This window comes from Mustela lutreola, chromosome 6 (assembly GCF_030435805.1).
Source record: "Mustela lutreola isolate mMusLut2 chromosome 6, mMusLut2.pri, whole genome shotgun sequence".
Taxonomy (NCBI): Eukaryota; Metazoa; Chordata; class Mammalia; order Carnivora; family Mustelidae; genus Mustela; species Mustela lutreola.
The window spans coordinates 70,363,267-70,378,694 of record NC_081295.1 but is presented as its reverse complement, the minus strand read 5'-3'; the positions used below and the strand labels follow the sequence as shown (position 1 = coordinate 70,378,694).

The window sequence follows — 15,428 nt, the reverse complement described above, 5'->3', positions numbered from 1 at the left end:
TGGGTGGCTCAGTGGGTTAAGCCGCTGCCTTCGGCTCAGGTCATGATCTCAGGGTCCTGGGATCGAGTCCCGCATCGGGCTCTTTGCTCAACAAGGAGCCTGCTTCCTCCTCTCTCTCTCTCTGCCTGCCTCTCTGACTACTTGTGATTTCTCTCTGTCAAATAAATAAATAAATAAATCTTTAAAAAAAAAAAAAAAAAAGAAAGTAAACTATGTATGAGTGATGTGACAAAGTGGAAAAATCCTATTTTTTTCTGAGGCAAAAGATATTTCAAGATGTCTTGGGGAGAAAGCGAAACACCACAGAACATCACTCAAAATCTAGGAACGACGTCTAAAACAAAAAAAAAGTCTTCGAGGAAAGACAGCATCAGATCTCATATAGAAACTACACCTTTGAGAGCAGCAGTGTAATTTTTCCTATTTCTCAGGAATCATCTGCCTAAGGGGACGACCACATTTCTTACTTGCGGTATGCTTCCTGCCAGCTGAAAGGTTATGGAACAAAACCTGGAGCCTGAGTCCACACACACACAAAGGTACAGCTATAGAAAAAGAAGTTGGTTTTATCAAAAAATTTTTACACAGAAGCTTGGAAGATACTTGAGGGTACTTAAATTTCCACTAGGGAATGAACTCTGGTGACCCACTGGTGTCAGGACAAGAGTGAGCTCAAACAGGGGACTCTCCCAGGAGAGCAGCACAACTGTCTGTTGGGTGGCGGGAGCAGGCAGGCTGGAGGGTGGGAGTGGGCTGGGGCAGGGGAGGAGGTTGGGAGGTGTCAGCAGGTATCTGTGGTGGGGATGGGAGACAGAGTACAGCCAAGTCACTCTGGATGTGTGTGTTCAGAGGGACGTGAGCGATTGGAACCAACAAAATGGACTACTCCACATCAGTTTCTGGAATCCAGTTTGGGAAAGCGACAGCTCTGATAGGAGCCGAATGTAGCTACAGACAGCTTGTCACATACTTTTTAACTCACGTTCATTACAAGGATCTGCCTACATTAAACCAGTACAAATGTCAAAGGGGAAATACAAATGATGCCCAAGGGAAGGGAACATGTGTGAAACAGGCTCTAATTAGCAGAAAAGTAGGGAAAACCAAAAACAGTTTAATTGTCCTCAAACACATTTGAAATCCATGTACATTAATTCTGATCATTCTGTAATATCAGTATATGAAATTAAATACTGTGAAATGTTAATTTATGATGGCAACAGTAAAGACTGAGAAAATTCTCACATGCTCCTGCCAAACTGAGAAGTTATTTTACTGGAAAGAGTCAGACACTCTGGGGAGTTAGCGCAGTGTCCTAGATCCCTGGTGCGGAGCAGAGCGTCAGGATACACACAGGGTGAACTCCTGCAAAGCCAGTGTCTCAAATAGCACGATTCCCTTTTTCCTATCTTGCTCAGAGGAAGGGTTTCTTTCCAATATTAAAATTCTTCTAATATACAGCAAGGAGCTGAAAAGGGGGTCAATGATATTCAAGTCACTATGTGATCGGCTTCTGTTTTTGGCAGGGAAGTGATTTCCCTCTAATTTTAAATACTTCCACGGTCTCATTATAGGCTGTAAGGAGACAGGGAGTTCACGAGCTCCCGGGACAAGAATACCAGAAGCCACAAGTAAACGGACTCAAAACAGTTGATGCATCTTATAATTAAACATGAAAAAGTTATGAAAAGTCAAATACCTTTTCTGTCATGTGGGTATCTGCCCTCGGTCTGAAAATGTGCTAAAGCACCACATCACACAAACAAGGTCGTGTCCCTGTAGTCACAGGTAGAGCTGCGGGTTTGTCCTTAATCTAAGAGTCAGGAGTATGTGTTATTTTGGTACCTACATTTCGAACTGTGTTTTCTTTATTTGCTATTGAGAGGCAGTAAGGCCAAAAGACAAGAATGCACATTAACACCCAAGAGTAATCCTTGAAAGGAAAACATGGCATCAGAAAGCCAGAGAGTGCACAGGTTCAATGGAAAGACAAGGTGAAAGAAACAAAGGCTGGGAGAAGACCTTGATTTTCACTTTCCATCATGCCAAAGAACGTGGGCTCCCACCTCTCACACCATACGAATTCAATAAACACTGGCCGATCTAGAGTCCCAAAGGGAAAAAGAACAGTTTGCCCGACTTAGATCAGAGGAGCTCAAAACTGTCTCAGCAGAGAAGAAATCCTCTATCTGGGGAACAGGAGACTTGGTTTCCACAAGGTCATTCATTTTCCCATGGCAAACAGACACAGGTCCTAGTCAACTACTAGGAATCTCTACTATAAAGTCCAAATTCAGAGTCAGGGCAACACTTTAACCTCCAATAGCTCTCAAGAAATAAAAAGAATACATCAGGAAAGATGGAAGGAAAATCATGTACAGGGGTTTATAGAATGTAGTTTTCCTTACAGGCAGAGAATAAAATCTATTTCTCTCTGGTCACAGAGACTTGAGTTTTTTTGGTTTTTTCTGGGTTGTTTTTTTTTTTTAAATGAGTAGTTCTGTTCTCTAAAATTCTCTTTCCTGAGTTCAGTGTTGTGTTTAAAGCTGGGTAACTCTCATCTGTTCTGACTTCCCAGCTGAGATGGTCAATTGAACATTTCCTTTCCTTCAAGTTGTTATAAAAGAAAATAGCTTGGTTTCCTTTAAAGTAGAGTTCAAATCACTCAAAAAATGACAAAACAAAAAATTCACATCACTTGGGACTGCAGCCTAAAAGGAAAGCTACCCTCAGGGCTCCTGGGTGGCTCAGGCCATTGAGAGTCTGCCTGGGGCTCAGGTCCTGACCCAAGGTCCTGGGAGGGAGCCCTGCATCTGAGCCCCTTGCTCGGTGGTTAGCCTGCTTCTCCCTCTCCCTCTGCCTCCCCCCCAACTTGTGAGCACACGCTCCCTCCCTCTCAAATAAATAAAAAAATCTTAAAAAAAAAAAGAAAAGAAATTAAATGAAAGCTACCCTCAAAGTCACCACCAGTCCCACTCGTCACCCGGTGGTTAAAGTCACGTATTCTGCTCATTAACATTAGAATGGAAGCACAATTCTTTTAAATGAATTTCTGAATCCATGGAAATTCTCTACTTTGTAAGATACCTCAGATTTCCTTCTCTCACTCCTCAATAATAGTAATAATTAGGGGAAAACACTGAAGGGTAAAGAGCCCAAGGGAAAAAGAACCCAATTTTTCTAATGTTACAAAAAAATATATATAAGTTCCTAAAAGTAGGCATAAGTCAAACTGGAAGTCAATGTCATTAAACCGCTATTCTTTTTTTTTTTTTTAATCCACAACTTGCCTTTAAGTGAGGCCCACATGAATAACTAATGGTCACCAGGAATCCTCTCAATTATTTGGATTCAAAAGTGCACCTTTTGAGTCAGTGGGAAATGAACAGCAATCCACATTTTATGCTAGTTTGGTGTTAGGAAGGCTGAAAGGCTGTCTAGGTCAGGAAGTGTCTTTAAACCACGCTTAGGAGGTGGATTCTTTCAGGAGACCCTGGGAGAAGGGATCTGACCCTGGGATATGACATAACGACACACACTCCACTTAGAGACATGGTCACTTTCAGAAGCAGAAATTCAGGTCTTTACCTGGTCATGATCGATGTCTGCATCTCCCGTGATCACGATGCGTTTCTCAATTCTTGTTTCAGATATTCCACCTTTCACAGTCTGAAGGTTATAAAGAAAATGAAAGGACAGAGATAGCAATCATTGAAATGTATATACCTAATGAGAGCAAAGAAAAGGGAGCACATCTAGACCTTCTGAGTAAGGCAATGAGCACTGAGTGGAGAAGATGGACATTCCGAAACTGTTTAAGCTCAGCAGAGATTCCTATTGTTAAAGTTGTAGCATCCATAAGTCTTCCTCAACTGAAAGCAACTAATTCATCAAGATTCAAGGGAAATTAAGGCGAGACAGATGCCACTTAATCCAAATGGTTCCTTTGAGACATTCCATTACAATTTCCCGGAGTTTCTTTACTCCCAATTGGCTAATGTGTTAAAAGAGGAAAGAAGAAATAATTCTTTGGTTTATGTAGAGTTACAAGGAATTCTAACAATTTAGGTCGCTGGTTTAAGTGTGGGAATTGCTTGATGTCATAGTTTTGAGTGCTTGATTCTCATAAAAATCCCCTGGTAATTTTGTTCATTTGGTTTAGTGCAGTAAGAAGACTTGGATCTGGTTTAAGATATAGAAGATACATGAGGGTGATACAAAGATTTTTGTTCAGTGATAGCTTCTGTATGTTACTATGCTGCCAACAAAGACCGTGTGAGCAGCCCTGGGACATGACAGAGGCCGAAGGGATCATATGGCTGTGACGCTGAACTACAAGCAAATACAACACAGTCCTGAGAAAGCACAGCTCTGATAAATTACACAAAGCCCCAGTTGATAGCAATTTACTGCAAGAAACCAGGTTTACTGCAAGCCTAACTGGATAGCCTTTAAAATGAGCATGATACCATTTTGCATTTATGTGGCATTTTTTTTTTAACTCACAAAGTTTCTGGCTGAAATACAGGGTGAGAAGGATATAAAGGATACATTTAAAACCATCAGGCACCCACGGAATGGGAGAGATAGAAGTAAATCTGAGGACGGCAGCAGGTGTCAGAATCACCACAACCACTCCCAGGGTATCAGGAGATCTGGGGTGGGACCACAGACTCACTTCTAACAAGTCCCAGGGAAGACCGATACTGCTAGTCTGGAGACCATACTTTAAGAATCACTGGTCATCTGGTGTTAAAACTTTGGAGAATGAGAGAATGATCTGAAAAATGCCCCCTATCCAATATATGAGCATCTTAAATCAACGAAGGGAAAATTATATATTTTGAACAACTGCTTGAAAATTTTGAATGATGGTTTTCATTCACCTGCTTCAATTGGGAGGGTTCATTTGTACTTACCAAACTTATGCTTCTACTTCTATGATACTCTCTCTCTCTCTCTCTCCTGTAGCTGGCTGACATACAGTTATTCATGACATATTTTTATACCCTTGTACTTTATAAAAATACATTTGTCAATGGAGTCCAATTTCTTGGATACTTTAAGTCTGGCCACTTCTATTCCACTGGCACAGTCTTTTACTTTGAAGCTTGTGTAGGAACAAAGAAACGATTCAGAAAGGATCCTGTCTGCAAAGTCCCACCCTGGATTGCTTTACCTTGGTGATATGTGTTGTTGTCGTTGTCGACACGGACTCAGATGTGATGGTTTGTGCCGTCAGTAATGTCCCCGAGTCACCACCGGCCCCGCCATCAATCTTTGGATAGTTGGAGAAAAAATACAAAGTAATGCTTAATTTCCATTATGTTGTCAGAGACGACCCCTCCCCATCGAATATGCATCTTGTGAAATCTTCGAGGTCAGTAGAAGAAGTTATCTGCCTATCCTTCGCACGTTTGTAGCAGTGATTTACTGAGCAGGAGGCTGGCTGGCCTTTAAACAGAGTAAAGGCAAAAACTCAATGCATGTGGGAAAGCAAACCCCCTAGGAGGGAGGGAAAAAAAAAAAGGAAGAATCAAGTAGAAGACGGGACTGAGAGCTTCAGGGTCACGAGACAATTTGACCAAAGGCCTTTTGTAGAAGCTAGAAAAAGAAACTAGAGAACCAGACAGAGAAGTTTCCACAGCGAACAGAAAGGCTGAGTTCATTGTTTTTTAAGCACAGGTGGTAAAAACAGATAAACGTTTTCGCATTTACGAAGCCATAGAATCTGACTAGGATAGACTAAACCTGTGTGCTTTGGTAATTTGCTTATCTCTAGTAGTTTTTTTTTTTTTAATAACATTGTTCCTGTAGTAGTTTGTCATGAGCATATATGGGTACATGGATTTTAATACGCATGCACGCATGTGACCTGTCTCTACATGTATCATCTATAAACCCCATGCATATATCTAAATAGGTTTGACTTATTTGCTTTGATACTAAAAAAGGTAGAAAGTTCTAGAGTTGACCAGGGGAAATACGACACAGATTAATAGCCTAAGAGTATATGTGAAGATCACCAAACATACTTGTCTCCCATTTCCTGCCATTAACACAAGGAAATAACCAGAAAGCCCGGAGCCTTGTAGACTAAGTTATGGGGAAATTTCTCTAAATTTGAGTCCTGCACCTGTATTTTACTGGGGCACTTACTGTACTATAGACATATGAGCACATGCTCTCCCACCACACCCATTCATCAGAAAGCTGTTTAGGTGGATCTCAGCACATATGTGGATAACGTGTCTAAAATAATTTTGAGAAGTATTTAAACATACCCACATTAAACCTCTTAAAAAAGATTTTGAGAGAGGTCAATAATCTGCCACCCTCCACCACGGTACAATTCTACTATAGAATACTAAACTTCTCAGTCGAGAAAATAGTTGTATAAATTTCTAAATAGTTTTATTTTGAAATAATGAACGCTTTCCCCTTTTTATTACCCTTAAGATTAGATATCTTAATACTTATTTTAAATCTTTACAAAATCAATGTCTGAATAATGTCTAAATCAATGTCTAAAATCAAATACACAAATCTGATTATTATAACACACAATATTTTATTTACATAAGATCGACAACATGTCTTCAGAAAATAATCCCACATGAAGGAGAAGCACAGGTGTGTGTGTGTGTGTGTGTATGTGTATACACTTGGCAAGTAGGAGTGAGCTGACTGGATCTATCTGCACGGATTTGGGGGTGGGGGGAGCCTAAATCTTATAAATCTGCAAATTACATCAGATCCAATAAACTTCGTAGGATGATCTGATTCCCAAGTGTGTATCAACATACCCGGAACGACTTATAACATGGACGAGATTGCTACTGTCTGTCCTAAATGATCCTGTGTAGGGTTTCTGTATAAGTAACCCTGTTACTTATACCAACTTGACAGCAGCTCTCTGTTGTACTCTAAGAAGCAATAGAGCAGGTTCAAGTGCAATGAGGACACCAAGATACGGGAAGCTGCATCAAGGTCAGAAACACGTAAACTCGAAGACAAATAAAAACAGACACAAAGTAAAAAAAGAACTCAAGTAGTCCAAATCTAGAGTTTTTGTACCTGTGGAGACTCATATGTGATGGTTTTGGTCTCAGTTTGGACAATAGGGACTTCCTTGGTGGAGATTTCTGTTCTTTGTGAGGCATCAGAAATTGTTACCATCTCGGTTTTTACCACTGGTGGCTGAGGTGGAAAGGAAGGGATAAATAAATTCTAGAGATCATGAAGTAAAAGTGCTTAATGGAGCCTTCAAAAATAATTATAAAAAATATATCCAAACACACACTCATGCACAAGAGTAAAGATAAATAAAAGACACAAAAGAAAAACACTCTCCTTCAAATATCTGTGTGTGTGTGTGTGTGCGTGCGTGCGTGTGTGTGTGTGTATGAAGACAAAGCTAACATAATGGTCCCCTAAATTATGGTATACTTCAAATTACCATGTTCCCAATTATATGTCAATGTGGGGCGCACAGTGACATAAAAGCTTTAGCTTTAGGGCAAGTTATAACAAAATGGAAAAGAAAACAAAATGGAATGAACTATGTAAAGTGACCAGTCTCAATTTTTGCCGCAGTTTGGTTTGCCACGCGGTTTGTGTGAAGGCTCATTGTCTTCAATTGGTACATCAGCTAGGAAGACCAAGCTTTCCCCCAAAAAGAGTCTTCTACCCTACCGACAAAGAGATTGTACTTTAAGAATATCTTCAAGTATGATTTTTTTCAGTTATACTTGTCTAAAACTTGCAGGGCTTCTTCTGTGTTCCATAAGTTAAAATATTACATCCAGAGTTAATTCACCAACACTGCGTTAAGGCTTTGAACAATGCAAACATTAGAGAGCAGGGTCACAGCCTGTTGGCACTGTAGTCTGTTGAGTGTGTAGGTTTAATATAACACCAGACCATACTACTACCAAAATACTACAGAACTTTGAGAGAAAATTCCCAAATGTAATTATTTAAAGAGGAAAAACTGTATGTTAAAAGCAGAAAATAATAGTTCAGAGCATTCAAAGACTCTTGAAATATCTTCTCTGAAGTGAAACGGGAAGTTTAAAATATAGTAAAAATTCATTTAATTATTTCAAGCGAAAGTCACTTCAAGATTTTCCAGCCCATCAAAGAGAGTAACTATTAGGATAATGCTTATATTGTGGGCATTTACTTTTAGAATCAGGAAAGTCTCATTGAGATAAACCTTCTCACAGCATAACTCTGACTCCCAGTTCAGAGATACCCACACCTCATGGCTGAGACTTAATTTACCAGGAGTGTGGAGAGTTCTCTTTCTTAGGGAGAAAAAGTTAAAGACTCCCATCCAATATAGATAATCCAGGAAACAGATGATCAACTTGCAAATCATCTAGAACTGTTGGGGGATGGAATGAGAAAAGTATCCTCCTATCAAACAGGCTAGCCTCTGGCTGCTCACAAGCAAAGAAAATGCCCTTAACCAATCCATATGCTCTCTGTAATCTAAAAACAGCAATCACAGTGGTATTCGAGAAATAGGTTCTCATCACAGCCGGACGCTGGACTCCGAGCACCACGGTAACTAGAACCAGCTGCCATTTCTGAACATCTAAAGCTGGAGGGAGAATCGGCCAAAAAGTCAAACCCAATCATGAAAAGAGAAGCCACACGCGCACACTCACACTGACCATTTGCCAACAATACAGATACAATTTTCTCATTAAACCAACGAAAAAGGCATTTAGCACAAGGAAGCAGTGCAACTAAAAACAACGGTTGAAAACATCCAAAACATGCAAAGAAAAATTGAAGTGTGAAACGAGAAGGGAAAAAATGGTGTGGCTGCTGAAGGCCAGTTTACTCTGTCAGGCGGATCCAGGTGCAGGAAAGAAGCCAGAAACTGTGAACGGGGCTGGCAGAAAATCTACAGAGCAGTGCTTTTTCCCCTTCCTCCGAGGAGAGAGAAAGACCAGAATCTTGTAGAAAAAGCTGGAGGAGGATCGGGAGGACAGGAGAAGGAAGGCAGGTGTTCTCCACCTGAGAAATAGCTCTAGAGTTTAGCTCCCGCTCGAGTCTCCCATTTACCTCTGAACAACAAATAATTTGTGGCAAAACATCAATGTCAACATGAGACACCTCTCCGTTAACTTTATGTTGCTCGTCCTCTGTTTCTTCGCGCATGTCTTGCTTAAGGGCGCCTTCATTTACACTCTTCTCTGCAGATATCTTTGGGGCAACTACATTTTCCTGGGTCACTGTTTCTACTGTGCTTACACTGGCACCTGCTTGTCTGACTGGGCTGGCTTCTGGTACCGCTTCCTCCCTCTCTACTACCTTGGCTGCTCGGCCGGCTTCTTCCTCCACCTCTTCTTCCTCCTCCTCCTCCTCCTGTTCTTCCCTTATGGTGCCCTCGGTCACACGGTGGTGGGGCCGGTACTCGCCCACATCTTCGTCCTCGCTCTCACTGCTGCTGCTGCTCTCAGAAGACAGGGAGGTGGAGTCTTTCTGGGTCAGGGGCTCCACCTTACGCATCTCCCCAGGACCACTCCCAGGTGATAGCTCTTTACCGTTCATTTCTTCCGTGATTACTCTTTCGTCTTTCCCAACCTCTGCCTGCTTCTTCTCCTCCACTACATTCAGAGTCTCATGTGAACTCTGCACAAAAAAAAAAAATGGATGAGGGAGAACAAAAATAGATGAATAAATTAAAAAAAAAAAAAACAAGAACAAAAATAAAAAACAACGGAAACCAAAGTTAACCAATGAAGGTGGTTCATGTCATGAAGAAAAACAAAGATGACTGTGATGGCTGACTGAAAGGGAAGCGGGGAGAATGTGAGGGGATCAGAAACATCAGGTGATGGTGTGAACATGGAAAAGGGGAGAACCTCAACAGCATCACAGGCTCCACTGCAAGGCCCTTCTGACTCGGGAGCACGTTTCTGCGGAACAAAAAGCAACCGAGGACACAAATCAATAAAGTTTTACACCTCAACACCCACCAGAACAAACATCTGACACTGCAAAGACAGAACAACAAGAATCGACATCTACAAAAATCTTTGTTCAAGGTCACATGGAGGACAATCCAGACAAAAATGCAGAGAGCTTACGAAAGGAAACAAAAACACAGAATAGCCAACGTCCTCCCAAAGAAATACAAAGCTTTTATTGTGATTATACCTAGCTGCTCTCCTTACTTAGTTGAAAGGGTAGGAAAAAACTGAATTATACCAAAGTTTACTGATTAAAGTTGAAATTGCAAAATTTTAGAACCTATTCAATGAACGGTTTTGATTTTAATCAGACTATAAAATCTGGCCCAAAGCCCTGATTTCTAAGTGAATATAGCATTAATGAGACGGCACCTTTATTTTCTGTCGGCTCATTTACAAAACAGCTGTAAATGGCAAAATTATACTTGGTTTCGGATAGCTATTAACACAAAAATGTTGTTTCAGAAATGGTTATTAACATCCCAGGCTATATTATAGATTGGCAAAGGGATATTTTAACATTAGGGTGGATGTAAATAATGGCTCCAAGTGCCTTCTTCTACAGTTTAGCTCCTCCAACCAGCATCTTTGGAAACTGAAATCAAGTTTATAATTCGAGATGTTTATTTCTGCCTCCCTCCTCCCCGTAGACATCTACTTCTTGGGAGTAAATTTACTCTAAGTAGTACCATACCTAAATGTTTGATAAATTCCTGTTGACCAAATACATTAGTAATATAAATTATGCTTTGCTACTGATAACCAGTGTAGAAACTCTCTTGCAAAGGAGTTTTTAAAGTTTATCATTTTCTTTAAACTTATTTTGAAAGGAGGGGAGGGACTATACACCATAGACTATAAGCCTGACCAACTTTTTAACATTCGTGTGACATTAGAGCCTGTGATCTCCCCAGAAAATAATTCCTAGTGCAAGTAGCCCTACTTCTTCAGGAAGGTATCTCCATGCCGAATGGAGTGGGGCAATGCTCTTCTGAACCCTGTGGGCAGAAACGAAGCCTGAGACAGAGCTGCCGAGACTGCCCAGACTGGAGCTGGGTCCTGGATCAGACAGCAGCGTCCCGTTTATTGGACCCAGTGCCGTGGGCAACCGTGAGCAAAAGGCCCTCAAAGGGCACAATTCTGACAGCACCCGTCAACATGTACTCACGCTCTCTGATCTGTGCTGTCGTTGCCATGTTCTCATGGCTCAAATTAGTGCCATGTACATGGGTACGAGAGAGAGCCTTCCAGTTTTACTGGAAACCCAGAGCTTTCCGATTTTACACTGAAAAACTCTTGAGACTATTTTGGTGAGTAACTTTTAACTATGAACTTCTTTATAAATAAAGATATCTAGCGGTCAGAACATTTCTAAAGCAGATATCTCATCATTATTATTCCAGGTCAGTAAATTATTATCACGTTACCCCAAATGGCCAGATGGGCTCTGCCCAAGTTCAGGGAATCCCTAAGAGTCATTCCAAGAAATGAAAATAATTATTTCATTGGGCATGGCAGGCACTTCGTATTTTTACACATAAGCAGAATTTTAAAAATAAGCAGCCATCAAGAGATGCCCGAAAGAAGTTTAGGTTTTAAAAACTTTTCTGCCAAACATAATTTGTTTCCCTTCCTTTCCCACAACTCAAGACTCTGGGCCTTACTGCTTTAGATGATTCTCTGAATTTAGGCAGATTTTGTGGGTGGGAAGGGGACCAAAAGCAGCAGGAGAAACATCCAATCTCTAGTTGTCCCTCATGTCCAAATTCAGTCATTGTTTCTTGAATGTTTCTACCAGGAAGAGTTAATTTTAACTAATGAAAGCACTGGAAAGAGGGGTTCCTAAATATTTTTAAAAAAATCATATGTGGCTTTTGAAAATGGGAAACAAAATAAAATGCACCTCAGGCAACTGTGAGAAGGGCGAGGAAGAAAGCTTTTCGGGTGCATTACAGTTCACAACAGTGCCCTCTGCTGTCCAAGTGGTGGCTGAGGTGAAGGTGGCTCTCAAGCTATCAGAAAAGCCCTTTCCACTAAACAAAATGGACGTTATCTCCTCTTCTAGGCTCTAGAGAAGTCAGAAAAGGAAGAGCAAAGAATTAACAATGAGTCAGAACAGACAGCAGTGACCTATTGAAAGAAAGGAAAGGTTACACAAGAAAGAATCACAGAACAGTGTAAACTGAGAGAAAGGTAAGGAGTTTGAAAGATTCTATCAGGCGTCTGCGGTGTTTCGCCTAAACCCCAGTTTTCCACTCTGCCTGAGAATCTGATAGCTCGCTCTAACCTCCTCCGGGAGCCAGCTAAAGAAAATGCCTTAGTTTATCACTGAAGTTTTATTTACAAACTGAGCACAACCGATTCTCCCACACATTGAACACTATTTCATGTATTCCTGAAGGAGCTACTCAGCTTCAGCCTCTTTCTGCACAGATTGGTCTCGTCAGGGGCCCCTACTCATGCCAATTCCTGTGTCAGAGCTCAAGGGACCCCCACCCTCTTGCCTTCAATGCCCTTGCCGAGGCTCCCTGGGCCCTGCCAATGCTGTCACCTTTCTGAAGTCCACTTAATAGTCCATATTTTGTATACAGGCCTCCCTATCTACTCCAGTTCCTCCAGCCTCCTCCCTTCTCCACACCCCTTGAACGGTCTGTACAACGAGTGCTCGGACAGCAATCCACAGACATTGCCTCAGACTGGCTAAATGCGCCATGGAATGAAGAAACAGCGCTTTTCTTTGTTCAGTAAGAAACAGTTAAAGAAAAAATTCTCAGTAGGAAGACAAAACTCAGAGATGAAGAACTCAAGTGAACAATGTGAAAATCATTTGTCCCTGAAAAACTGTGACGGCAAAGTTCATGTTGCCATTTCTGGCCCTGAAATGACAGTCTCTAACCTGCCTGAGGGCATGACAGGAAAGCCAGGGACTGTCCCAGGTACCTGTAATGCCAACAGGAAAGCACTGCCATAAAGCAAATGTCAAAATTGTGTAAGAATACTTCCTAAAAAACTCTAGTGTTCGGAGGGCTCAAGGATGAATGAATAAATGAATGGCATTTTCTGAGATGCCTGTTGAAATGGGCACTGAGGGTGGTGAGGAGTAGGGACAATGAGATGAGATGGGGGAGGTGCAGAAGCACTTGCAATATTCAGAAGAGAAAAAAGAAATCTGGGTTAATTCAGTTTAATTATGATCTCCATAATTACACCATCCCTTTGGGTTGGGTGGGTGGAAAGAGTGTCCTACCCGGTAAGAGAGGACTGGGGAGTTCAAGTGCCACATATTTAATTATTCAATAAAACATCTTCAAAAGTACCTTACAACCACAGTTCTATGATCTCTACTAGACTCATGAGAATACAAGTGTGTCATAATTCTAACAGAAGAGGCTATAAAATAATTATTTACTAAATATAAATGTATTACATTAAGTGATTTGGTTTCCAAATTTCTCTCAAAATCATATTCACACTGAAGCCATTCTCAAAGTTCAGTGTATTTAAACAAAAGCTACTATTGTCCTGGGAGCCTGGTTCATTAAGTTGGAGAACCACGGGAACTCTTGATTTCGGGGTTGTGAGTTTGAGCCCCGCAATTGGTGCAGAGATTACTTTAAAAAAAAAAAAAAGGAAGGAAGAAAGAAAGAAAAGGAATAAGGGGAAGAAAGAAAAGAAAAGAAAGAATGTTTTAGTTTTAATCTATAAAACCCATATTCTAGAAATTTGGAAACTTTTGTCAAATGAAACTCTCATGCATTTACGTTAATTAAGGATTACAATTTAAAGAAAATCAAGAAACCCTACAAAATCAGTAGCAAAATGAAGATGTGGCAAAGATAAATTTTAAAGATACTCTGTTAAAAGCCAAACACTCCAGTAGACTTCACTGCTCACACACTTTCAACTAATAGTAACGAAGTGTTGTTGGGAGGGAGGCAGGGGTTACGACATAAGTGTCCCATAAGTGTTGGGTGAATGGGTGAAAGGATGTGTGACTGCAGTTACAGCAATCCACGTACATGCCGAGTTAAGAATATATTTTCCTGCAGATACTGGAGAGGAAAAAAATGAGAAAAAAGCAGCCATTTCAAATATAGATAGACCATTTAGGAGCGTAACACGAGGTCAATCTCAGATTTAAATTTCACATAACAGGATCTTGATGTAACTTCTCTGACAATGAGTGAATGGATGATTTCTATTGTATATGGTTTCTATTGGATGATTCTAAACCATGACAGCCTGAAAATGAGAATTTCAACATCTTCCCCAAAATTCCAAGGTCTCTTTTTCAAAAAGTACAAAGACATTGACCAAATGCTGCCATATGACATACTTCTGGAGGATAAATTTTCGAAACTATGTAATATTTCAAAACTTATGATATTAAAGTCATTTTACACACAGTCTGACAGACTTTGGATTTCAGGCTAACCTTTAAAGTATATAAATATGCCACTTGGTTTAGCTTTATGACATTATCTTTCTCGTTTGCAGTGCTCTGGAAATACCCCATCTCAGCTACACCTCCAATTCCTTCAGGGCAAGGCTTCGTCTTCCAGCTATCCTGCCCCCCACCAACTGTATATTCTGATGAATGCGACTGTCTACTGATTAACACCACCAGACTTCCTGGCAGGGATACACCTTTTCCTTATCACTGATTCCTGCTCTCATTTGCATCCCTGTAGGACCCCTTCCTCGTCCAGCACCAGAGGGATCGCTGTCCAACGTGGGACTAGGTCATTACCCAGCTTAAAACTCTCCAATGGCTTCCCTTCACTGCGACGAGAGAATTCCAAGCTGTTAGTCTGGTTTGGAAGATCCAGAGTGGACCTCTGACCTCTCTGACTTTTCCAACGCCCTTGTCACTTGGACTTTCAGTTCCTTGAACTAGTTCTTGTCTTGGGGCTGTTGCATTTCCTCTTCTTTATAATTGGAAGAATCTTCACATGTCTCTCTCTTCCTCTTCATATTAAGGTCTCAATGTCAATGCCATCTGTTTCCTGAGCACAATGGGAAAGCCACCTTCCCCATCCCCCTCTAACAGGACACTGTATTTCATCTTCCTGACGCTTATTCCTTAGTACCCCACATTTTCTATTTACTAATGACCAAGTCTGTTATCTCCCACACTGCGCTCTAAGCACTCTCCACCCAGCCAATGACAGGCCAGTCAGCTGGCTGAGCAAAATCAGCAGAAGCAGAAGAATAGGGATGGAAGAGCAATGAAAGCTAACTTTCCTGGTAATATCAGATTATTTCATATATGCAGGGAGTACAGAGATCTGAGGGGCTGTTGTGACACACACCAAAATCCTTTCTCCCGCTAAAAATCTTTAAAATGAAAATCTGTAAGGTTTCCAAATGTAATTAGAAAAATAGTTACCCACACCAGACAGCATTTGGGATTTTTCATACCACCACAGTCTGCACACG

At 41.0% G+C, this 15,428-nt stretch overlaps 1 protein-coding gene across 20 annotated transcripts in view; it reads right to left on the bottom strand.

Moving 5' to 3' along the window:
• EPB41L2 (erythrocyte membrane protein band 4.1 like 2) overlaps nucleotides 1-15,428 on the bottom strand; it is a 207,876-nt gene that overhangs the window by 16,295 nt on the left and 176,153 nt on the right. For 3 of the 20 annotated variants that reach the window (XM_059177543.1, XM_059177547.1, XM_059177549.1), the window contains 5 exons: nucleotides 9,882-9,935; nucleotides 9,079-9,648; nucleotides 7,078-7,200; nucleotides 5,180-5,278; nucleotides 3,589-3,669 (listed from right to left, as the gene is read on the bottom strand). In XM_059177543.1, the coding sequence (XP_059033526.1) occupies nucleotides 3,589-3,669; nucleotides 5,180-5,278; nucleotides 7,078-7,200; nucleotides 9,079-9,648; nucleotides 9,882-9,935 (927 nt within the window). Of the gene's footprint in view, nucleotides 1-3,588; nucleotides 3,670-5,179; nucleotides 5,279-7,077; nucleotides 7,201-9,078; nucleotides 9,649-9,881; nucleotides 9,936-11,892; nucleotides 12,058-15,428 lie in introns of those variants that run through there. The other 17 variants (XM_059177544.1, XM_059177548.1, XM_059177550.1 and 14 more) reach the window with 12 other exon arrangements.